Consider the following 24,053-nt stretch of genomic DNA (forward strand, 5'->3'; position numbering starts at 1 on the left):
CCGTGCGGGTCTTCCGGTTTAATTCTGGATCATTTCGACCTACTCAACCTGGAGGAAGTTGACAGAATCCTCTCCTCTGCGCGCCCTACAACTTGTGATCTGAACCCATGCCCCTCCTGGCTAATTAAATCTTGCCTGAGGGAGCTTGAATGTCCTTTACGGGACATCATAAATAGATCCCTGTCGGAGGGGTGCTTTCCAACATCTCTAAAAGAGGCTTTGGTCCGTCCCCTCTTGAAAAAAAGTACAGCAGACCCGGCCGAATTGGCAAACTACCGACCGGTCTCTAATTTACCATTTTTAGGTAAAATTATAGAGAGGGCAGTGGCGTCACAGTTGCAGGGTTTTCTGGATGACGCTTCCATCCTAGACCCTTGCCAGTCTGGCTTTCGCCCGGGTCATGGGACGGAGACAGTACTGGTCGCCCTGGTAGATGATCTCCAATGGCATCTGGACCGGGGTGGTGTGGCGGTGCTGATGTTGTTAGACCTGTTGGCTGCGTTTGACACGGTCGACCATCGGCTACTAACCCACTGCCTCGCCGATGTAGGGGTTAGGGGGTCTGACTTACAATGGCTTTCCTCCTTCCTTGAGGATCGGGGACAAAGGGTGGCAATTGGGGGCGAGCGGTCCCAGAGGCGCACACTGGATTGTGGAGTGCCTCAGGGAGCAGTTCTCTCACCAATGCTATTTAATATCTATATGCGCCCCCTTGCCCAGATTGCTAGGAAACATGGGCTTGGGTGCCATCAATATGCAGATGACACCCAGCTCTACCTGCTAATGGACGGCCGGCCTGACTGCATCCCAGAGAACTTAGACCAGGCTCTGCAGGCTATGGCAACTTGGTTGAGGCGGAGTGGGCTGAAACTGAATCCAGCGAAGACAGAAGTCCTTTGCCTAGGTCGGGGCGCTCGGGGAGGGGAAATACCTCTCCCAGTCTTCGACGGGGTGCCGCTGAAAGTGGCATGCCGGGTCAGGAGCCTGGGAGTTTTACTGGAGCCTTCACTATCAATGGAGGCCCAGATTGCAGCCACTGCCAAGTCAGCTTTTTTTCATCTAAGGCAGGTAAAGCAGTTGGCTCCCTTCCTAGAGCGTCAAGATCTGGCACTGGTGATTCATGCAACGGTCACCTCGAGACTGGATTACTGTAATGCCCTCTACATGGGGCTGCCTCTGTACCGAACCCGGAAGCTGCAGCTGGTGCAGAACGCGGCGGCTAGACTGCTGTTGGGGCTCCCTAAGTGGGAGCACATACAGCCTGGGCTACGCGAACTGCACTGGCTGCCAGTTGTATACTGGGTTCATTACAAAGTGCTGGTTATTACCTTTAAAGCCCTATATGGTTGAGGACCTGCCTACCTTAGGGGCTGTCTCTCCCCATATGAACCCCAGAGAGCACTGAGGTCAGCCGGGAAAAACCTGTTGACCATTCCCGGACCGAAAGAGGTGAAGCTGCAAAGCACCCGTAACCGGGCTTTCTCTTCTATGGCTCCAAGCCTATGGAACCAACTTCCAGAGGAAATGCGGGCCTTGCGGGACCTTGAACTGTTCCGCAGGGCCTGCAAGACCATCCTCTTCCGATTGGCTTCCGCTGACGAAGAAGGAAATTGTCAAGAAAACCGCCATCATAAAAGTAAACATAGCACTAGTACATTTTATTAATTTTAAAAATTTAATCAGAATTTTAATTAAACTGTTAAACGTAGTTTTATTCAATATTGTATAATTAATGTATGAATCATGTTGTTAGCTGCCCTGAGCCTGCTCTGGCGGGGAGGGTGGGATACAAATAAAATTTGTTGTTGTTGTTGTTGTTGTGGCTCTCAAACATCTAACGTTTATTCTATGTGGCTCTTCCATTAAGTCATTTTGCCCGCCCTGTATTACTCTGATAGAAAAATGCATTGGCTCAGATGAGAAAAGGCTGTTCTCTGCCTTCCTTGATTTAAAGCTGGCTTTTGATTCCACTTCCAGAGATTTTGTTAGGGTACAGAAAAATTCTTACCGGAGGGGGGTGAGGGGTTGAACAATGGTGCCCCAAAACAACTATTTTTTGAGAAAAAGGATAAGTAGAGCAAAATAAAATTTAGTTTCGGAACTCTGCTCTTGTGAGCTCCTGCTCAAAATGAGACCTGATTGTACAAAGAGTTTTTTAAAGATTTCCCTACTGGTCTATCTCTCCTGGCCATGCTTCATTATTACACGGTCCTTGCTATTTAGTTTAGGCCACAGGATAATTATAAAGCATTTAGGGGCAAAGATGCAATTTAACAATCCAGCTCCAGAAGACAAGATGCAGAAGGTCTCCACGGCTATATATTTGCCCATGGTGCTCAGATAGGATGGAACAAATGATAGCCAAACACTGCTAAAAACCAACATGCTGAAAGTAATAAATTTGGCTTCATTAAAAATGCTAGGCAGATGCCTTGCAAAGAATGCAACAATGAAGCACATCAGAGCCAAAAATCCCAAGAAGCACAGAACACAATAAAACATGAGAACAGATCCTTTACTACACTCAGGGGCTTTTTAAAACAGGAATGCACAAGAACTCAGTTCCAGCTGGCTTGGTTTCAGGGGGTGTGGCCTAATATGCATATGAGTTCCTGCTGGGTTTTTCCTACAAAAAAGCCCTGTGTGAAACAATGGTGACACCAGGGGGTGTGACATAATATGCAAATGAGTTCCTGCTGGACTTTTTCTACAAAAAAAGCCCTGATTACACTCAATCACGAATTCCTGAGGTAATTCTAGAATTGATTTCATAGCTTTCCTTACTGGTCTATTTCTCCTCACCATGCCTAGTTATTACATGACTTTTGCTATTTAGTTTAGGATGCAGGATAATAATAAAACATTTAGGAGCAAAGATACAACCTAATAATCCAGCACCAGAAGACAGAATGGAGAAGATCTCCACAGCTACCATATATTTGCCCTTGGTGCTCAGATAGGATGGAACAAATGATAGCCAAACACTGCAAAAGACCAACATGCTGAAAGTGATAAATTTGGCTTCATTAAAAGTGCTAGGCAAATGCCTTGCAAAGAAAGCGACAATGAAGCTCACCAAAGCCAACAATCCCAAGAAGCCCAGAACGCAATAAAACATGACAACGGATCCTTCCCTACACTCCATCACAATTTCCTCAGCCAGAGAATGCATTTCAACATTTGGAAATGGTGGAGCAGTACATAGCCAGATGATACAAATAACTACTTGAATGAGGGAGCCGGAAAGAACAATGGGGAAGGCCAGTCTTTTCCCCACCCATTTCCTCATCCTGGATCCCGGCTTAGTGGCCATGAAAGCCACAACCACTGTCATGGTTTTGGCCAAAACGCAGGAGATAGCCACTGAGAAGATGAGGCCAAAAGCCACTTGTTGAAGAGGGCAGATGACTGTCCCAGGCTGGATAATGAATAACAGCGATGAGAGGAAACAGAAGAAGAGAGAAGTTAGTAGAACATATGAGAGATCACGATTGTTAGCTTTGACAATGGGAGTGTCTTGATGCTTGATAAAGATTCCAAGTGTCAGCACAGTGATCACTGCCAAACAACAGGCCAAAAGACACAAAGTAATGCCCAACATTTCGTAGTAAGAAAGAAAGTTTAAGCGTTTGTGAAGGCATTGATCCTGCTCTTTATCTGAATACTGATCTTCTGGGCATTTGAAACAATCGTCCATATCTGAAAAGTAGAACAGGGACCATTTAAGTCAAGCATAACATCTCACTGAAGTGCCTTTCTCATAAATCTAGTTGTCCTAATATTATGGATTGGGTCCAGCCCTTCTTTATCACTGGGGAAAAAGGAAGAAGGGGTTCCCCTTTGGTACTCAGAAGGCTATATTGTGTTTCATGGGACCTACATAGACAACACCCATTTTTCATTAATTGAAATGTTTCCGTTCATTAATCAGCTCAGAATTGCTGTCCTGCTTGCTCTCCAACCACAATCTATGGCATTATATGGTTGTTGGAGAAGGGAAGTAGTATGGTATAGTAAACATCTAGGGGAAAACAGAAGTCCACATAGGGGCTTGTCAAGTTGTTGAAAGATGTACTGTAGGTATGGTGATTAAGTTACCTAAGCAGTGTAGCAGTTCAAGCTAGTCTGAGAAAGACTGAGCAGAGGGCTGATGACATTCCCCTCAGTTTCTAGGGAAAGTTCTATTGTCAGATCCTCAGTTTTCAAGTGATTGCCCAGAAATCTTGAGCTAATTATTCCTCATCATGGGTTTGGGGAGCTCTGGAGATTTTAATCAAGAGGCTATTCATCACCTTGCTCACAGGAGGATTCCAACAAATGGGCATTTCTACATGAGAATACCCAGCAAGATGGTTGCTAGATCAGGTAGCCTTTTTTTTTTTTTTTTAATAAAATGGATTATTTCATCTATGGTTCTAGCAGCTCATCTGGAGGGATATAAGGTTTATGGGACATGGTTCAGGGTTCTCACTAGAGTCAGAAAGGCATCTGTAGTGAAGTCATAGGACTACAAGACAGGGTTGGATGGAAGATGCAGGCAAGATCAATACCTTTATTTAGAATAGAATGGCCTGATGTGGTTTTGTCTGAAGGCAATTGGTCTTATGCAGTGTTCTGTTATTTCAGCAATTGAAGGGGTTTGGTTCTGTCATCTCAGCAGTCAAAGAAGTCTAATGGCAGTACAAATTACTTTGATTTCTGCAGTGGCAGAGGTTCAAAAACAAAACCTGCTACCAAAGGTATAGCATTTTGATTACTTTTAAAATGTATTTGGAATTTCCTGTGCTTGAGTGCTTATTTTATTGCACATATTTCTTGCCACATTTGGATCTGCAGTGGTATTCGATATTGAGTGCAAGGCCCTGTTTCCTTTTGGTATATTTGAATTTGGGGTAAGCAGAGGAAGATATGTCCCTAGGGGAAAGTAGTAATTCAAATAAATCTTTGCAGGCTGGGCAAAAGGGGACAGCTGATGATCTAGGAAGGTTAGGTCAGCTTCCTGAATATCAGACCGACCTGGGCCAGTTAAGACCATAAGACCATAAGACCATAAGAGAAGCCATGTTAGATCAGGCCAATGGCCCATCCAGTCCAACATTCTGTGTCACACAGCGGCCAAATATATATATATATATATATACATATATATATATACACACACACACACACTGTGGCTAATAGCCACTGATGATAAGACCAAGTTGAATAAAGTCTGAGCCACGGCTAGACGGCCTTCTTAGGGCTTCTAACAAAATCTCTGGAGAGGGCTATATTGTGCAAGAGGCTCTGGGATCTCAGTTCATTGTCTAACAAACTGATGTCATTCCTTACGAGGAGACTGTGTGGGAGCTTTTGAATATTTACAGTTTGCCTTTCTCTTTGAGACTCAATCAGATAACACAGTGGGAGTCAAGTACAGGGAACAAGATGGCGCATTCAATAAGCAATACAATGTGGTGGCACTGAGGTTGGGGCTTATAGAGAACAATGTCTCCTACCCGTCTTGTTTGAAATCTTTCCATCTGGACATGCAATACAATCATAGCAGCAAAATGGTTTCCCCTCCTGCTTTTTCTTGCTGTAACCGGGTTGGCATTTCTCATTGCAGAGAGAAGAAGGCGTCACCTGAACAGAGAAATGTAACAAAGAATTTAGTTGAAGCCTAGTAAGTTAACTTCTCATTGGCTGGTATTAACCAGTATTGAAATGTTTGCTTATTCAAGTGGAATCCCAAAGTAACAGAAAGGACATAAAGGACATGAAAAATGAGCCTCCATATGACAAATATAATGTCAAGGAAATGCTCCTGTTAATAAAATCTCTATTATTATACTAGTATTTAATGAATAAGTTCCATGTTCTTTCAAACTGGACCTTGGTGAGGGAGGAAACAACCTAAAGTTGAGTAGCAGCTGCTCTGCAATGGTAAGAGGTAAGAACCGCTTTGCTATGACAACAGCAGCATTGCCAGGCTTCTTCAGATGAAGGAGCACTGCAAATTTGGGGGGAGCTGTCACCTTTGTGTGTTTCTTCTTTGACCACAAGATGAGTGAGAAACATGAGAAGGATTTGGGACCATTTTACTGAGGCTGCAATGAAACGTATAAGCAATTTATTATTCAAGTCAAGTCAGCCTTTATTGGCATAAATATAACAGTACGTATTAAAATAGTGTAAAACAGGATAGAAACACAACTTTCATGTACACTTGTATAAACAGAAATTATTTTTTTTAAATCCTTTGGTGCAACTTTAGAGCAGAGCACAGGAACTTGGCTGACCTCTCAGTAACATTGATAGAAAAATCATTCAGGAGTCTATGGACCTTAAGTGTATCAGAGCAGTTGATCATACTGGCTAAAACAGGATATAAATATGTGTAACATAGATACGTATACAGATGGCAGTGCAGGAGAACATGGGTAATTGATTAAACACATTTTTATTTACAAGGACAGTACCTAGCTGAATAGGCTATTTGTTGAATCTGCTATGAAGAATGGTAGAGGTCACAGCATTGTACCTAGCGAGAGAAAATGTCTTGTGTTGTTGTGGCACCTGGGTAAGAAACCCTCTTTTCTGTGCTGAGCGGAATCTCAAAGTTCAGAGGGGAGCAGATTTTGTCAGCCAGACTATTCAACTTCTAATGCACTCAATGTCTAACATCCTGTTTTTGATTTCTTGGGATGCAGCAGTAAATGTAAGCATGGACAGTGATTTATTATTGTTAACCAACGTCAATGGATTCTTCAATCTTAACAGCTGGAGTTTCAACTCCCAGTAATTCAGGTTTGGAACATCAAAATGCAAAAAGTGACTCAGGGCATTCCACTTCCGTCTCAGAAGTTAATGAAAGTTTCTGGACCCAGTTCAACAACTGCAAAATGAAAGAATGGATTTGATGGCAAGTTAGGGTGCTCAGTGTGCAATAATGTTGGATGTTTCTGCACAGGCAGGAATGTGGCTATGTGGCTTTCTAAAGAATGGATAAATTGTGAGATAATATCTTGTGGTGAAAATCGGAAACAGCAGCTAACAGCTCTGAGGAAACAGACAATTGGTCATAGAGAAAATGCTGGTCATAAAGTTGCAGTTAAAATAACTGAAGAAGGAAAAAAAGAAAAGAAACACTCAAAATTGTGTGTCTGAAGTCACTAGCAAGAGAGAAGGAAATTACCAATACAATATTCCGTACTGTATATAAGGTGGCTAAAAAGGATCAGTCTTTTAATAATTTTGAAGCTGAAATTGATTTGCTAGAATTGAATGGTGTTGATATGGGGAGAATTTTGCACTCTGCTACTGCCAGTATAAATATTATAAATCATATGGGCAGTGAAATGAGAACTTCATTGATCAGAAAGAGTGAAATCTCACTGATACTCGATGAATTGACTACTGAGTCAAGAATCTGTACTGTGAGTCCCTTAATATTAATCTGTGATCTAAAACTGGATTGTCTTGCATGACTCCCCTAATCTGTTCTCCAGAAGTTTATTATAAAAACCCAGAAATATTTCCATTTCCTTTATTAGTTTCTCCATTAACATTTCGATTTCCTTAATTAGTTTCTATGATCAAAGGTCTTAAACTCAACTGGAAATATTAACTTAAAACTATGCTGTGTTTCCAAACAGCGTTCTATGAAGGCAGCATGTTCATGTCTCTATGTAAGTACAGTGGGGTTTTCAAGGCAAGTGAGGAGCAGAGGTAGTTTGCCATTGTCTTTCTCTGCAAAGTGTTTCTAGGGGGTCACCCATCCAAGTACTGACCCTGTTTCTCTTCCGAGCTCTTATTAGATTAGTTTATACCATGCCACCTCCCACTCACAAATTTCAAAGTCTTTACAAAAGAAACCCACTCCTAATAGAATCAATCCCAAACAGCAGGTGAGATTGCTCAGAATCAGAACTGGAATTGGAACGCTTTCTGTGGGAGCTCAGTGCCTTATAAGGTATAGTCAGATACCCACCCCATTGAAGATGCTTTGCCATACTATGCTGTTTTCAGTGATAATTAACTTCTTGTCTCCCAAATCCCGGGGATCCATCCTTCCAACTTTCAGACTTAAGAAGGTCTTGTTTGGGAAATAAACCCAGTTTCTGATATCAAAGCCAGTTGTCAGTAGGCCATTTTCGTTGAAAGACACCTTCTCCCCAGCAGTGCTGTTAAATGAAATTCTCCTCAGGAAATGATGGAGCTAAATTGGGGAAGGGGGGAATGAACAAAATTGATATGTGATACACAAATATATATGGTATATCAGTGCAAGATTATTTGGAGCTTATTTGGATCCTTCAGCAAGATCCTTCAAAAATGTGCCATTCATTTCACTGAGCACAAATCAGTATTGACGGCAGAATCTTCATTAAGCATATAGCAATGCAGACTCTGAAAGCACCCCTATTAATCATACAATACCTCCCATGGTTGTGGGAATGACTTTGTGTCTCTCCTTATCATTGCTCTCTGTCTCTGTCCTGCTGAGCGCATGGCATGTAAAGCATGTGCTATGGCGTAGACGGCAATGTAGATGCTGTAACTTTGGCCAGGCATTTCCATTTCAGAATGCAGTCCTGGAAGGCTCTTTGGGTTCTTCTTCCGAGCATTGACAAAATGTACTAAATCATTGAATACCTGCTTCCAGGAGAGCATCGATTTGTCATTTAGTTTTGTATACTGAATTCTGAGAAAGTACAGAAAAGAATGGAATCCCAGCACCTTTTGGGAGTGAATTGCAAATGACAATGCACCGTGGAAGGCTTCTCTTTCAAAGTCCATTCTGAATCTTTCTGATACGAAGTCCCAGTGGGCTGCCATGATCCAGACCTTATTTATAGATAATTTTTGGATTTTTGCAAATTGTAATAAATACAGCAGAGTAGGGTGACCAGACCGTCCCGGGCTCCCGGGAAAGTCCCTCCCCCTCGCTCAAAATCCCGCCTCCCGGCTTAGCTATCCCGGGACCATTAAAAGTCCCGGTTTAGCTAAAATGGATCCAATGGTGAGGGCTCTGCGTTAGCTGCCAGCCTGCCCAGCCACTGGGGAGCAGTCTTGAAGTGGTCTGGGGGCGTGGCAGGCAGCTAGGGGCCCTCACCATTGGTCCATGGAACGTGGCTGCCCACCCCCGCTTCCCGCTTCTCACGCTGCTTCTAGTAGTTTCTCTTTTTACTCTGATCTGGGCTGGGCAGCAGTCGAGCTGTTCAATCTGCTTTCCTTGCCATTTCAGAGAGAGAGAGAAAGAGAGAGAAGAAGAGAAGAAGAAGAAAGAGAGACAGGAGAGAAAAAGATTCCCCCTAGACTACAGTAAGTGTGGCCCTGCGGCCTCCCCTTCCCGGCCCGCCTGATGGTGGCTGGGCCCGTGCGGCGGCGGCCCAGCGATCTGCGGCCTCCCCACCTCTTCCCGGCCCGCCGGAGGGTGGCTGGGCCCGTGCAGCGGCGGCCCAGCGATCTGCGGCCTCCCCTCCCCTTCCTGCCTGATGGTGGCTGGGCCCGTGCAGCGGCGGCCCAGCGATCTGCGGCCTCCCCTCCTCTTCCCGGCCCGCCGGAGGGTGGCTGGGCCCGTGCGGCGGCGGCCCAGCGATCTGCGGCCTCCCCTCCCCTTCCCGGCCTGCCTGATGGTGGCTGGGCCCGTGCAGCGGCGGCCCAGCGATCTGCGGCCTCCCCTCCTCTTCCCGGCCCGCCGGAGGGTGGCTGGGCCCGTGCGGCGGCGGCCCAGCGATCTGCGGCCTCCCCTCCCCTTCCCGGCCTGCCTGATGGTGGCTGGGCCCGTGCAGCGGCGGCCCAGCGATCTGCGGCCTCCCCTCCCCTTCCCGGCCTGCCTGATGGTGGCTGGGCCCGTGCAGCGGCGGCCCAGCGATCTGCGGCCTCCCCTCCTCTTCCCGGCCTGCCGGAGGGTGGCTGGGCCCGTGCGGCGGCGGCCCAGCGATCTGCGGCCTCCCCTCCTCTTCCTGGCCCGCCGGAGGGTGGCTGGGCCCGTGCAGCGGCGGCCCAGCGATCTGCGGCCTCCCCTCCCCTTCCCGGCCTGCCTGATGGTGGCTGGGCCCGTGCAGCGGCGGCCCAGCGATCTGCGGCCTCCCCTCCCCTTCCCGGCCCGCCTGATGGTGGCTGGGCCCGTGCAGCGGCGGCCCAGCGATCTGCGGCCTCCCCTCCCCTTCCCGGCTTCCTTGTTGGTGGCTGGGCCCGTGCGGCGGCGGCCCAGCGATCTGCGGCCTCCCCTCCCCTTCCCGGCCCGCCTGATGGTGGCTGGGCCCGTGCAGCGGCGGCCCAGCGATCTGCGGCCTCCCCTCCCCTTCCCGGCTTCCTTGTTGGTGGCTGGGCCCGTGCGGCGGCGGCCCAGCGATCTGCGGCCTCCCCTCCCCTTCCCGGCTTCCTTGTTGGTGGCTGGGCCCGTGCAGCAGCGGCCCAGCGATCTGCGGCCTCCCCTCCTCTTCCCGGCTTGCCTGTTGGTGGCTGGGCCCGTGCAGCGGCGGCCCAGCGATCTGCGGCCTCCCCTCCCCTTCCCGGCCTGCCTGATGGTGGCTGGGCCCGTGCAGCAGCGGCCCAGCGATCTGCGGCCTCCCCTCCTCTTCCCGGCTTGCCTGTTGGTGGTTGGGCCCGTGCGGCGGCGGCCCAGCGATCTGCGGCCTCTCCTTCCCTTCCCGGTCCGCCTGTTGGGTGGCTGGGTCGGCCGCCGCCGCGGCCCAGCGATCTGCGGCCTGCCCTGCCCTGAGACCATCATAGCCTGGAGCAGCTTACCATTCTGTGCCACGGGGCTCCCGAACTTTTCATAAGGAGCTTTAGATTATCATGGAGTGAGTCACAGTACTAATTACTTCTATTGCTATTTATACTGGTTTTTGATTTACATAAATGCACAACTCTCTCATAATATATTGTTTTTTAAATTACTTGATCAATTTTCTTCTTCATAAAAAATAATGTTACTATGTTTTTCTTAATCTATCTCTTGTTTACAACCGCTTATTACTTGGTTATATTCAATAGTCTTTACAGCACTATTAATTTATTATTGTTTCTTAGCATGAAAGTACACACCATTTCTGCACTTCCTGATAGAAAGGGAGAGGGGATTGTAAAATGTCTGAGTTGCCTGCACAATCTTACCCCAATCTGTGTGTTTTGTTTTGGAATAGAAACTGGAAATTTAGCAAGGAGTAGAGGTTTTGTGATATTTTCACCCTGGTAGGAATTGAGAGTATTTTTTTTTTAGTGTGCTAAGGCAAAAAAAAGGCATAGCTTAACAGGAAGAAAAAGTGCAGTCAGGAGAAGATGGCTAAATATGTAATTCAGGAAAAAGCAAAGCAGGGACATTTGGAGATTCTGCAAGGGTCCCTGAGGAACTAATGAAACAAGAGGAAGAGAAAGAGGCATTTTGGATGCAATGGGAAGCAAGTGATAAAAGGTGTACTCCATAAGCTCATTGCATAACCTAAGGAGGTAATATTTAAGGAGGATACCATATGTTTTCCTGTGCTGAAACTGAAATAGTTCTGTGGGGGTAGCCGTTTCCCTGCTTTTGCCACTTCTTGTGCGCAGGAATACTCCACATGGAGCAGCAAAACTGGAGAAATAAGTGACAGAGTTTTCATTCTGCCATAAACTTTTGGGGACTAGAGCACGCTTTGTAGGCCAGAAAAGCTCACAGCAGAATAAAAACTTGCTAAGTCTCCTGTTGATTTAAATAAAGGGGTTGTTGTCCCTGCTGAAGCCAAGAGACCAAGATCTAGTTTTCTGGAAACTTAGCTTTCTGTGCTTGTTCAACATTATCAACTGTTATTTTATGTGAGTATAACGCAAGAGGGAAGCCACTGTGGTTATGCACGGCATACATTCTGGACGTAGCTGCAAACTCTTCCCCCTCCCTCCCTCCTGTGCTGTGGTAATGATTACCACAGCTGCAAGCACATTTCCTTTGTCCATCTTCTGTAAAAAGGGTAAGCACTTTGTGCTATCAAGCATGATAAATAAGATTCTTTCATTGTTTCTAAAGTAGCCATCATGCTGGGTGGCTAGAATTTTTAAGTTACCTCATGTTATTGTCCCTTTTGGTTAAACAGGTTTGTTACTTTTTGTGTATATGTGTGTGTGTGAAATATTACAAAAACCCTGCAAAACCAGTGAACAGAAAGATATGGTAGTGAGATGAGTGTGTGCATGACATGGACACATTGATGCCTCTTGTTGTATCATTGGAGTAGCTAACTTTTAATTTCAAAGCTACAAGACTTTTGGGATGCAGCCAGGTTAAAACCTGACTGGGCTGATTAACATAACAGCTACATGGAATAAGTGTCAGATGTTTGGAGAACTGCAAGACATGAACATTAGATGTTTGAGAGCTGCAAGGGAAGGAGGGAAGGCAAATAGATGGTGGGAGGGAGGGAGAGGTAGAAAGCAAGCAATTTTAAATCATTCTCCAAGCTGGCTTGGTTTGAAGAAGTTATTTAAAGAGATAAATGCCTTCTCCAAGCCAGCCGACAAGGCATTGGGGGCTTTGAGAGACACACAATTTGTGCGAAAGAGCCACATGTGGCTCCTGAGCTGAAGTTTGGTCATCCCTGAACTGCATAAAATAGAATCGTTCAGGAGGGCATTTCTATAAAGGTAATAAAACTGTATTATAATGGAATGGTTTAGGAAGGCAGTTTATAGAGGGAAAGGGGTAGTGAACTATAGAATTGTGGGTGGTAGCCTTTGCTCCCTGTGGAATCGCCCCCTGCCATTGACTGTGCACTTCTGGCTCTTTCTGTGTTATCCAAAGCTCATGAGATAGGGTTGCCAATCCCCAGGTGGGGGCAGGGGATCCCCCGGTTTGGAGGCCCTCTCCCCTGGTTCAGGGTCATCAGAAAGCGGGGGAGGCAAAGGTCTGCTGGGCTCTCCATTATTCACTATGGTGACCGATTCCTATACGCTATAATGAAGAGCTGATCTGCAGGTCTCTGGGGAAGGCGCCTGTTTTTTGAGGTAGAGGAGGTCTAATTCTATGCACCCCAAAAGGAGGTGTCCCTATCCTTCATTATTTCCAGTGGAGGGATGGCCTAACCGGGACTCGATCTGCTTTGCTTGCTCATTTCAGAGAGAGAGAGAGAGAGAAGAAGAAGAAGAAGAGAGAGGGGAGAAGAAGAGAGAGGGGAGAAGAGAAAAGGATTCCCCTACAGACTACAGTAAGTGGCCTTCCCCCCCTTCCCCCCATTTGCCGATGTGCAGTGGCATCTGACCTGAACCTAAATCCCAGGCCTCCTTCCACGCGCCAGCAGCAGCACCAAGTTCCGTGTGTGCGCCTCGCCCATTGGGCTTGGGTCCCCCAAGCACGTGTGAACGGGGCTCCCATTGGGCAGCCGCCCCCCCCCCCTTTAACGGAAAACCACCCTCGCCTAGCGAGCGTGTGCGCCTAATGTAAGACCAGAATTTAATAGTAATTATAAAATGAATACAAAACAAAACTGGGGATTAGGGCTAATGGCGATACCCCCAAAAAAAAAAAAACGACACTAGGCAGCCACCTCCTGGGTGTGTTGGAAGAGCTGCCAAGATGCAAAGTAATTTTAAACTGCTGACAGTGTGTTTCTTTTTTTTCCAGATAAGCTCCATTCAGGAAACTAGCAACCACAGACAACAGTAGATCGCTTCCATCACACAACAGAAGGTAAGGAACAAATTGGCTGTGACTTGACAGCTCGTTCCATCGCTTTAATAATATGAAGAGAACTTGGTTTCCTTTCTCTTTTGCAATTTTTAGTATTTTAGTGACACCTGAACACCTTTTTCTTTTTGTGTGCTGCTTGGGGAGGACCTGCTTTTCTAGACCTGTATCCGCCTGCCTTCAGGCTGGGCTACGGGGCACAGACTGGCAGTGGTGGTTTTAGTTCTGATCTCAGTTTGATTGTAGATAAGGGTTGCTTTGTTGATCAAGACCCTTTGATATTGTGGACAGTCTTGTTGAAATGTTTGTGAGCACAAGCAGGTATCAAGGATAGTGGATTGTTTTCCTGTGAATCTGACTCAAGAGGGATTGCTGCTGGAGCATTTTTTTCTTTAGCAGGGAACATCGTGAAGTTTCTCTTCTTTTTTAAAGTTGTATATTTTGGGGGTGGTAATATTTGGGGGAAATGACATCAAAGGAAATGATGTCACTTCCTGCTTCCGGCAGGTGGCGCGGGGGAAATGATGTCACAGGAAGTGATGTCACTTCCTGCTCCCGGCAGGTGGCGCGGGGGAAATGATGTCACAGGAAGTGATGTCACTTCCTGCTTCCGGCAGGTGGCATGATGTCACCGGAAGTGACGTCACCGGAAGTGACGTCACTTCCTGTTTCCGGCGGCGCGCGCGCTTCGCGCGCGCACCCCTACCTCCCCCCCCCCCAAAAGTGTCCCTGGCTGGCCTTCAGACATTATGGCCACCCTACAGCAGAGATACCATAGATGGACTGTTAAAGTATGCAACAAATACATTAGTTTGGGTTGTGTTTAAAAAGAAAGACACTCTCAAATAGTGTGGTGTTAGATCTTTTAGCATGGGCACCAACAAAATGTTTTTTATTTTTTCTATGAAAGCTGTACAGATGCCCTTCTTGTAAAGCGTTGGGGGCAGTGCCCGTATGAAACCTTCTCCTTTATCATCATCTGGTGCAATGATCCCAACCCATTTCCACTGGAAATGCAGGAGTAGCTGTGCAATCCCATCGTACTGATCTTCTTCCCCGGGGATTGTGTGGTACAAGGAAGGGATGTCGGCTTTATCATGTTTCTCCATAGAAAATGAACAATAACTGATCTAAGGGAGGAAAAATCATTATTACATCAGGAAAGGGTTATTTGTAGCACAGTTTTCATATGATTTAACATCCGATTAATATGAGTTTCCAATTTCATCAGTCAAAATACATAGATATTTTCCTCCATAGGGCTGATAATGATCCATTTACTTGAAAATGTGGCTCTTTAGAAGACTGGTCTGTCTCCACAATGTGAAATGCAAGATCTTGTGGTCATTGTGGACAGCTCAACGATAGTTTCAACCCAGTGTGCTGCAGTGGTGATACACGATATGTTATTCTGCTTGTAACTGGCCCTGAGCCTGTCTTGGTGGAATGGGTGGGATATAAATTCCATATATAAAATAAAGTAATTCACTGCCATAGGAGGTGGCAGCAGCTGTAAGCATAGACAGCTTCAAGTGGGGACTCGATAAACATATGGAGCAGAGGTCCATCGGTGGCTAATATGGTTGGAACTCTCTGTCTGGGGCAGTGATGCTCTGTAATCTTGGTGCGGGGGGGCACAGTGTGAGGGCTTCTAGTGTCCTGGCCCCACTGCTGGACCTCCTGAAGGCACCTGTTGGACTGGATGGACCATTTGCCTGATCCAACGTTGCCTCTCTTATGCTTAAAATGAAACTTCTTAAAATGAAACTCTGTTAAGGATTATTAGGAAGGGTACTGAGAATAAAATGGCTGATATTGTACAGGGGTAAAGATCTACGGTTTGGCAATATTTGGGATACTGTTCACATTTCTTATCACTTTATCTCAAAAAAGGACATTGGAGAACAAGAAAAAGTACAGAGGGGGTTGATTAGGGGGTTGGAGCACATTTTTCCATGGGGAAGGCTGAAGAGCCTGGGACTTTTTAGTTTAGAAAAGAAATGAATAACGGGGACTTATTAGAGGTTTACAAAAATATGCATGGGGTAGAGACTGTTGACAAAGATAACTTTTTCTCCCTCTGCCGAAATACAAGAACTCAGGCCATCCAACGAAGTTGGTGTGTAGTAGGTTCAAAAGGAAATACTAATTTACACAGACAATATTTAAAATGTGGAATTGCTGTCAGATGATACAGTGATGAGCACGGGAACAGGCCATAGCCTGTTTTGCCATTCAGTGGGGCATGCAGCCAGGATTTTTTCATTGAGTGGGGCACATTTCTTGTGCGGCACTAATTATACTTACACTTTCATCAAAACAATAAATGAATGAATAAATAGTAAGCAAACAAATCAAAGCAAGAAAATCACACCTACAAAATGAAGTATGTGTTTTAATATTTTCAAGAAAAATCTGAGCCATCAGCACCCCCCAAAATGCTCACAAGACTCTGCAGCTTAGAGGGAACATTGATGCTGGACTAGATGAACTATTGGTCATCACTGGTCTGATCCAGCAGGGCTTTTCTTATGTTCTTATGTGCAAGCTGCATATTTCATAATGAAATAATACTTCATTAGCACTTTCTCTTGCCTAAGAGACTCATCCACATTATCTTAGTACTACTCAACACAGGCTACAAAGGTAGGTTGGTATTATAATTGCCCATGTTACATATGGGTCTGAGAATACCAGTATTTATGATGTTGCTTGGGCTGCTATTTCAAAATTGGTCTGAGATTGTGGTAAATGCTAAGCAGGAATGCTTAAACAGTCAGGAGAGTTCACTGAGGGAAAGCTATACAAAACAATTCTTCAGTTGCTGCTGGAAGACAAATATCTTTCAGCATGAAGTTCCATAATTTTAGCATCATTATCAATAAGGCCTCACTCATTTTGCCATCCAGCTAACTTCAGAAGGTGGGTTAATCAAAGCAGGTCTCGGAAAATCAGTGTAAAATTCTGAAAAGTTAATATTGGTCAGGCTCCAAGCCTTGTAGAGTGCCACCACCTTCAGAAGTGCATGAGAACAAAATGGAGGCCAGTGCCAATTGACCCAAACTGTGACCCATTTCTGTCAGCATTCTAGCTGCAGCAGCATTCTATAGCATCTGAAGTCCCCAAACACATTTTAAGGATAGCCCCACATAATATAATCTATATGGGAACATGTAGAGAGCCAGTTTGGTGCAGTGGTTAAGTGTGTGGACTCTTACCTGGGAGAACTGGGTTTGATTCAGACGGAACTAGACTACCTGGGGTTCAGAGTCTCGGGGGAGGGGTTAGCGATGGACCCCTGCCAAGATCCAGGCGGTGCTGGACTGGGAGACCCCCAAAACTAGATGGCAGCTACAATCTTTCCTCGGATTCGCAAATTTTTATAGGGGGTTCATTAAGGGGTTCGCTCAGATAATGCTACCCCTAACCGACCTGTTAAAGACTAAAGGGAAGGGTGCCAAAGCAAAAAAGGCAGGGGCGCGCCTTCCCTGGACCCCGCAGTGCCAAGCAGTGTTCGAGAAACTAAAGAGGGCGTTCACAAGCGAACCCATGCTCGCCCACCCCAACGAGTTAAAGCCCTTTGTGGTGCAATGCGACGCCTCCGATGTTGCCATTGGGGCAATATTAATGCAGAAAGACCCTGAAGGGAGGCTCAGGCCCTGTGCCTACGTCTCCCGCAAATTCTCGAACGAACAGAGAAATCGGTCAGTGTGGGATAAGGAGGCTTTTGCTGTGACCTACGCTTTAAAAACGTGGAGGTCCTGGCTAGAGGGAGCCCGAGTCCCGTTTGAAATCTGGACAGACCACAAGAACCTGGAAGCCCTAACAGGGTGGCGGAAGCTAACAGCCAAGCAAATCCGCTGGGCAGGGTTCTTTGCTAAATTTGATTTCGTGCTAAAGCACATACCCGGGACGAAGAACTTCCTGGCTGACGCTCTGTCCCGCCTCCCACAGCACGAGAGCCAAAAGGAAGAGGTCGTGGATTCCCTAATCCCTCCGTCAGCAGTAGCAGGAGGGGTGACCACCAGATCAGGGAAAAAGACGGAACTCTCCGAACCGTGGGGGGGCATCCGACTGTAGGAAGAAGCGGAGAAGGAGGGGGAGGAGAGACCGGAGGGAGTAGAGAAAGGAGAGGGGGGATTCTGGTACCATGATGGGAAATTTTACATGCCCAAAACAGGGAATACTGCAGCACTGCCATTGTAGCAAAATAGCAGGGCATTTCGGGTACGTGAAAACCCTCCATTTGGTGAATCGACAATTCTGGTGGCCTCAAATGAAAAAAGACATTTCAGAATTCATTGGGTCATGTCCAACCGGCATCATGGCAAAAAAGAGGGGAGGGAAACCGCCAGGCTTGCTACAACCACTACCCACGGCATCCCGGCCATGGGCAGTAGTGTCCATGGACTTTATAGTCAAGCTACCCCCCTCACAAGGGAAAACAGTCATCCTGGTGGTAGTGGACATCTTCTCCAAACAAGCACATTTCATCCCGTGCAAGCAACTCCCCACGGCCAAGAAACTAGCACACCTATTCTTCCACCACGTTGTTAGACTACATGCATTCCCAGAGAAGATCATTAGTGACCCCGGCCCGCAGTTCGTTGCCAACTTCTGGCTGGAGTTTTGCAAACTGGTTGGGATAGAGTAGGGACTGAGCTCAGCCTATCACCCCCGGACAGACGGAGAGGGTGAACGGGCTTCTAGAGCAATACTTGCGCTGCTACATTAATTTCCAACAATCAAACTGGGTGGAGCTGCTTCTCTTCACTGAGTATGGCTATAACAACAGCTTACACAGTTCAACCAAAGCCTCTCCTTTCCAAATTGTGAACGGCTATGAGGGGCAGCCTTTCCCAACTCTGCCAACAAGGGAGGGAACAGCGCCACCTAGCTCTTGCCGACAATGGTGGGAAGGAATTAGAAAAGGGTGGGAGGTGATCCAGGAAAGCTGCAAAGAAAGACTATAAGGCCCAGTTTGACAAAAAACACTCGCCACAATGGGAGCTTAAGGAAGGGGAGAGTGTATTCTTGTCAACCAAAAACCTGCCTCTACCTCAGACCTGCAGGAAATTAGCATACAAATTCTTAGGGCCTTTTAAAATCAAACGGGTGATCAACAAGGTGACAGTAGAACTGGAGCTACCTAAATTATTCAGTAAGATCCACCCTGTTTTTCATTGCAGCCTTCTTCGCAAAGATCCTGGGAACATGTGTTGGCACCCCCGCCCTCCAGAGCCACCTCCTATTCAAGTGAAGGGCCAGAGCCACCATGAGGTGCAAGAGATCCTGGATTCTAGGATCCAGCGGGGGGTACCGTACTACTTGGTCTGATGGAAATACTTCCCCAACAGCTGTGACGAATGGATCAAGTCTTCTGACTTGCGGGCCCCCCAGCTTCTCAAGAAATTTTACCTACTGCACCCAGACAAACCCTGAGCACGAGCTTAAGGGGGCAGTATGTCAGACATTGTACCTGCTTTAACTCACTTATAGCCTATTGACTTGACTAACGCCATCTTGTTTGCTATTACTAACCATGAGACTGTACTGTGCATTTCAAACAAGGAGGGAAAGCTGTAAATCCCAGAGAAGGAATTTCTCACTTGGCATCTAGAGACTCCCTAAGCCTTTGAAGCTAGCCAGCCTCAAGGTAAACAGTGGGGAGCCTTCCTGGGAAAGAGATAACAGAATGTGGGAACAGACAACTGTCTCTCAGGGTGTGAGAATGAATTCTTTGTTATGCTATCTGCCGCTACAAAAATCCAAGAGTAACCTTGGAATGCATCAAACTCAATCTGCTTGTACCCAGACCACTAGTTCTTGAATAAACAGATTAATTTTGAAACAAAGTGATCTAAGTTTATTTCAACGTTCAATGTCTGACACATTGGTCAGCTCGCAGTGATGTGGGAGATTCTCTGATCCTCGTGTAGGAGTCACAGTCCTCGCGAGATTCCTCAACCCCCCCCCCCACACCAAGTCAGCAAACATAAACATGGCATCAAAGTCCATTTATGAGCATACGGAACCTTACATTCCAAGTATTACTTAGTTAGCATTAAATGTGCAGTTGTATAGCACTGTGTGCAGTGCTCTATTGTGTTGTAATGCAATAAAATGACAGAAGAAAATAGTAAAAAATAAGACACTGGAGAAAAATAAGGCGAGCACATGTCACTACGTGGATGGGCGCTGTAGACCAATAGGACTGCCCACCTGGTTCAACCCTCATGTATGCATTTATCACTTAATGCATGCGGATTCCATTGTAATGCAATGAAATGACATAAAAATAATAACAATACAGAAATGATGGAATAGTACGGCAGGCACGTGTCGTTAGTAGGTGGATGGTTGCTTTAGACCGACATGACTGCCCAGCTGGATCAACCCTCATGCATGTTAACTCATATAATGCAATGAATGGCATGGATGCAATCAATTGGATTGCGAAATTGCGCATTTGCATTGTAATGCAATCAAGTTAAGTTTAAGAAAAAAATGGCGGAGAGAGAACATGTTAGAGGTAAACGCAGTGCTAGGTTCTACGGCTGATGATTTTGCTTGCGACGTCAAAGGGGGAGGGAGTGGGAGGGCTAACAGGCAACGGTGGGTAACGCCCCCAAAAGCTGTCGCCGCAGAACAGGATTGATTTTCCCACTGAAAAAGTTGCGGATTGAATCTGCAGGTTTTCAGAAAGTCCGCAAAAATGAACATCAAGATACTGTGGTGTGAAAACTGTAAAGCCGTGGCTCAAAACAAGGATGCGGGGCAACATGTGCGAAATCCAACAAATGAACTGGAGGAAAAAGGGATGTCACCGCAGTTTAAACGCTACTGCAAAATCGATCTTGGTTTCTTTTTTAAATGAGGAGGGGGATCGTTATCCTCAAAAATGAAGTGTTCTTAAAATTCTTTTGGCATTTAGAATTGGGTTCAGCCTTCCACCTCATCTTGAAAAATTCACCCACCTGTCCAAATTAACTTATCCGTTGTTCCAAACCCAACAATGACACTTCAAAGTGGATTGCACTGAGATTCATTAGGGACCATTTCTAATATTGCTTATGTTAACCTTCAATTCAATGTCTCCTACCAGGCAGCCATTATCTAACAGCAAATAGGCAACCCTCTCTTGTATCAGTGTACTCCTTCACTTTATATTATCTTTCTCACTATTCTTCAAGCTGTGTAACTTCAGGCTATATTTAAATGTCAAAATTGTGGACTTTATAGTGCCCAATTGTACCTGGGGAATCTTGTAGGTAGTTAAGATGCCAGCCATTAGAAGAGACGTTTCAGGGTCTGGTCCTCCAATGAAAGCTATTGGTTTCTTCTGGACATCATAACTGTAGTTGGGAACATTCGTTTCTGAGCCAGACAGAATTCTCAGGATGTTCTGATAGTTTCTTCTCTGAATATGGTAGGTATGTTGGCTGTGGAACCCCAGAGTAACATTTGGTAAAATCTTTGGGTTGATATTGATTTCATTTATAGCATAGGCCAAGGCTAGGACCTCCTTATTTCCTTCAGGCAAAATACTGAAATGAGAAATGAAAGAAACACACATACTTTTTAATATCATAGTCCTATTTCATGAGAGAAGTTAAAAAGAAGAATGTTAACCAAAGTTCCTTTTAAGCTGTGTAGTTTTGTGAACAAAAATTCTACTTTGTGAGCTACTGGCATTAAAGTTCTGAGTGAACAATTTGGCTTCCATATAAATTAATTTGCTCTGGGGCCATCCTTCATGAACTAAGACAAAAATGTGTGAGCCAGAGGCTAAAAAACTGAGCTAGCTCAACACTATCTCAGCTTAGAGGGAACACTGAGGTGAAAGTTAAATCACAGTTGCCCCCCCCCCCAAGTTGGAATAAAGAGACGGACACAACTAGATTGGTGAAACTATGGGCCACTTTTATTAAATAACACAGCAACGGCAAGGGCAACCAAACTGCGGCCAGGTTAGGGCCAGGGGTCTCCTCAGACTGCTCCCCTGCCTTTTCAGCAGGCGAGAGACCCGGCCCCCCATCCGGAGCTGTGAGCCACAGCTCCCGTTAGGCAGGCCCAGCAGGGAGGCTCGCACTGGAGGGCCCAAACACCAGACGCGAGTCTCAGCGAAAGGCACCCATCCAATCGAGTCTCCAGGACAGTCTGCCTTCACAAACCTCGGGCCACACCAAAGGTTGATCCTGCCAGACCCCTAACTCCCCAAAAGGGGGAGGCTAACCGGTCCTCCCCAGGCCGCCATAAACCCCGTAGAAGCCCAAAAGTGACCAAACTCTAACACGGCACCAACCCGAAGCCAATTCCTCAATCCACTGATATGTTATGCAGGGTAGGCAAAAAACACCCCCCCAGTCAAATGCCAAATAGCCGGGGAGTAAAAAATTCCTACCCGGCACCTCCAAATGGAAGCGACCAGCAGCTGCCTACATAACAACACAGGGCGGGCAGGTGGGCCAAAAACGCCGAGAGGACTGCCTCGGCAATGGACGGGGCTTCAATAGTAACATTGAAGCCCCACCCCCTCGAGACGCGCTCGAAGCGCGCCAGATCGTCCGCTCTCCCTCCAGGGGGGGCAAAATTCCCCCTTTCGCCACGCCGAGCTGCGGCGGGCTCCCGGAGGCTCCGTTGTGGTGTGATACAGAAAATTGGTAGAATATGGAAGACAGGTGTAGGCGGGGAAGTAAAAATATTCAGGATGCTATACATGCATTCTTCAACAACACAGATTTTTCTTTACATTCTAAGTCTATGCATGCTTACTTGTGAGTAGATCCTGTTGATTCTTCATTTGGACTACTATCTTCAGTTCTGGTTATTGTATCTCCAAAAAGCATATCATAGGGGTGGGGGAAAGTACCAAAGAGGGCAAGCAAGATGAGTAGGGAGGTAGAGAACCTAGGAGAAAAGGCTGAAGATGCTAGCACTTTTCAGTTTAGAAAAGGGATGGACTGAGGGGAGGGAACATGGTGATGGAGATTTATACAATTATGAATGGAGAAGTGAGAGCTGACAAAGAGAATTTTTTTGTTGGGAACAGTGCATGCATTCTGGAATAATCACTCAATCAAACAAGCCATGAATAGCATACAGAGTGAACTAAGACAAAGTACATCAAAATAAGAAGAAGAAAAAGGAAAGAGTTGTACAATTAACAAACCAAGTAGGAGACAAGGATAGATGAGAGATTTTTTTTTAAAAAAGAACATTAGTTATATTTTCTGTTTGTTGAGGTTATAACCAGTGTTCCCTCTAAACTGAGTTAGGATGAGTCAGATCACAGTTTTTTAGTCTCCAGCTCACACATTTTTGTCTTAGCTCAGGAAGGATGACCCCAGAGCACTCTGCAGTAGCTCAAAGTTTAATGCCAGTAGCTCACAAAATATAAAGTAGACTCTGCTGCTTAGAGTGAACATAACCTAGCGTATCATTTGAAATGTTGAAAAAATAGAATTACTAGTAATCTATGACTTTCCACATGCTGGGATGATTTCTGAAGTCAGCAGGGTCAGGCCTGGAGTTTAATAGGTTTATGATTCCACCAATCAGAAGATCTCCTCTCTGATCATAATCCTGGACTTGCAGGCAGAGGGGAGAATTCAGGCTGCACATAATAGAGTTTGCACTACAATGAGCTTGAAGGAGCAACAACAGCAGACGCAAAAGAAAGGCCTCAATCATTCTGACAGCAAAGAATTGTTCTCTCTCCATGCTCAGTCCCAGTTTCCTTTAACTGATCCTTATGAACTGTCTGCAGATGTAAAACCCTTCCTTCTCTATCCCTTGACTTTTCTGATCAACTGGTTTCACGCTCAGTCTCTAACTCTTTAAGCTGAAACAAACAAAACATCGTCCAGCCTGAAAACACTGCACTTGCCTGTCATATTAGTGATAGCTTAAATAATGTTTCAGTGCTGGTGATGGATATCGCTTTATTGCTGCTCAAACTCCATGTGGTCCTTGAAGGAGGATGAATCACAGTGATTTGAGATAATGGCTAGGTTTTGCAACCAACTCTCTAAGGTGCTGTATTCTGTGGGCCTAGTGTGAAGTGGACAAGCTAATGAATTAATACCCCCCCCCCCAACAAAAAGTTGTTGGTAGAGATGTTCAACCCTTCTTGATGGGTTGTGAATCAGCATCCTAGGCTTTCCATCCTCCATACATCTGCTTTGCTGTTTATTAAACCTCCTGCTTCAGTGATCTCTATACTCTTCATGCTTAATATAAAACTTACCATACAGCTGCACCCCATAGCTTTTACACTTGCTATCCCAAGAACACCTTGTAACTGGAGGAGAAGGTTTATATCTCAGAACTAACCAGATCCCCCAAATTCATCAGAGAGACAGTGGGACTGCCCTCAGTTTCACAGTATAGCCTGACACAGTGAGGT

General features: G+C 45.9%; 1 protein-coding gene across 1 annotated transcript; it reads right to left on the bottom strand.

Moving 5' to 3' along the window:
• Positions 1-2,788: 2,788 nt before the first annotated feature.
• On the bottom strand, positions 2,789-22,494 carry LOC132583117 (vomeronasal type-2 receptor 26-like). The gene is made up of 7 exons (XM_060254787.1): positions 22,421-22,494; positions 20,901-21,192; positions 14,528-14,775; positions 8,422-8,686; positions 5,499-5,625; positions 4,728-4,730; positions 2,789-3,699 (listed from the first exon to the last, which is right to left on the bottom strand). Exons 1-7 carry the CDS (start codon positions 22,492-22,494, stop codon positions 2,789-2,791), a joined length of 1,920 nt encoding a protein of 639 aa, XP_060110770.1.
• Positions 22,495-24,053: the final 1,559 nt, after the last annotated feature.

This window comes from Heteronotia binoei, chromosome 15 (genome assembly GCF_032191835.1).
Source record: "Heteronotia binoei isolate CCM8104 ecotype False Entrance Well chromosome 15, APGP_CSIRO_Hbin_v1, whole genome shotgun sequence".
NCBI lineage: Eukaryota > Metazoa > Chordata > Lepidosauria > Squamata > Gekkonidae > Heteronotia > Heteronotia binoei.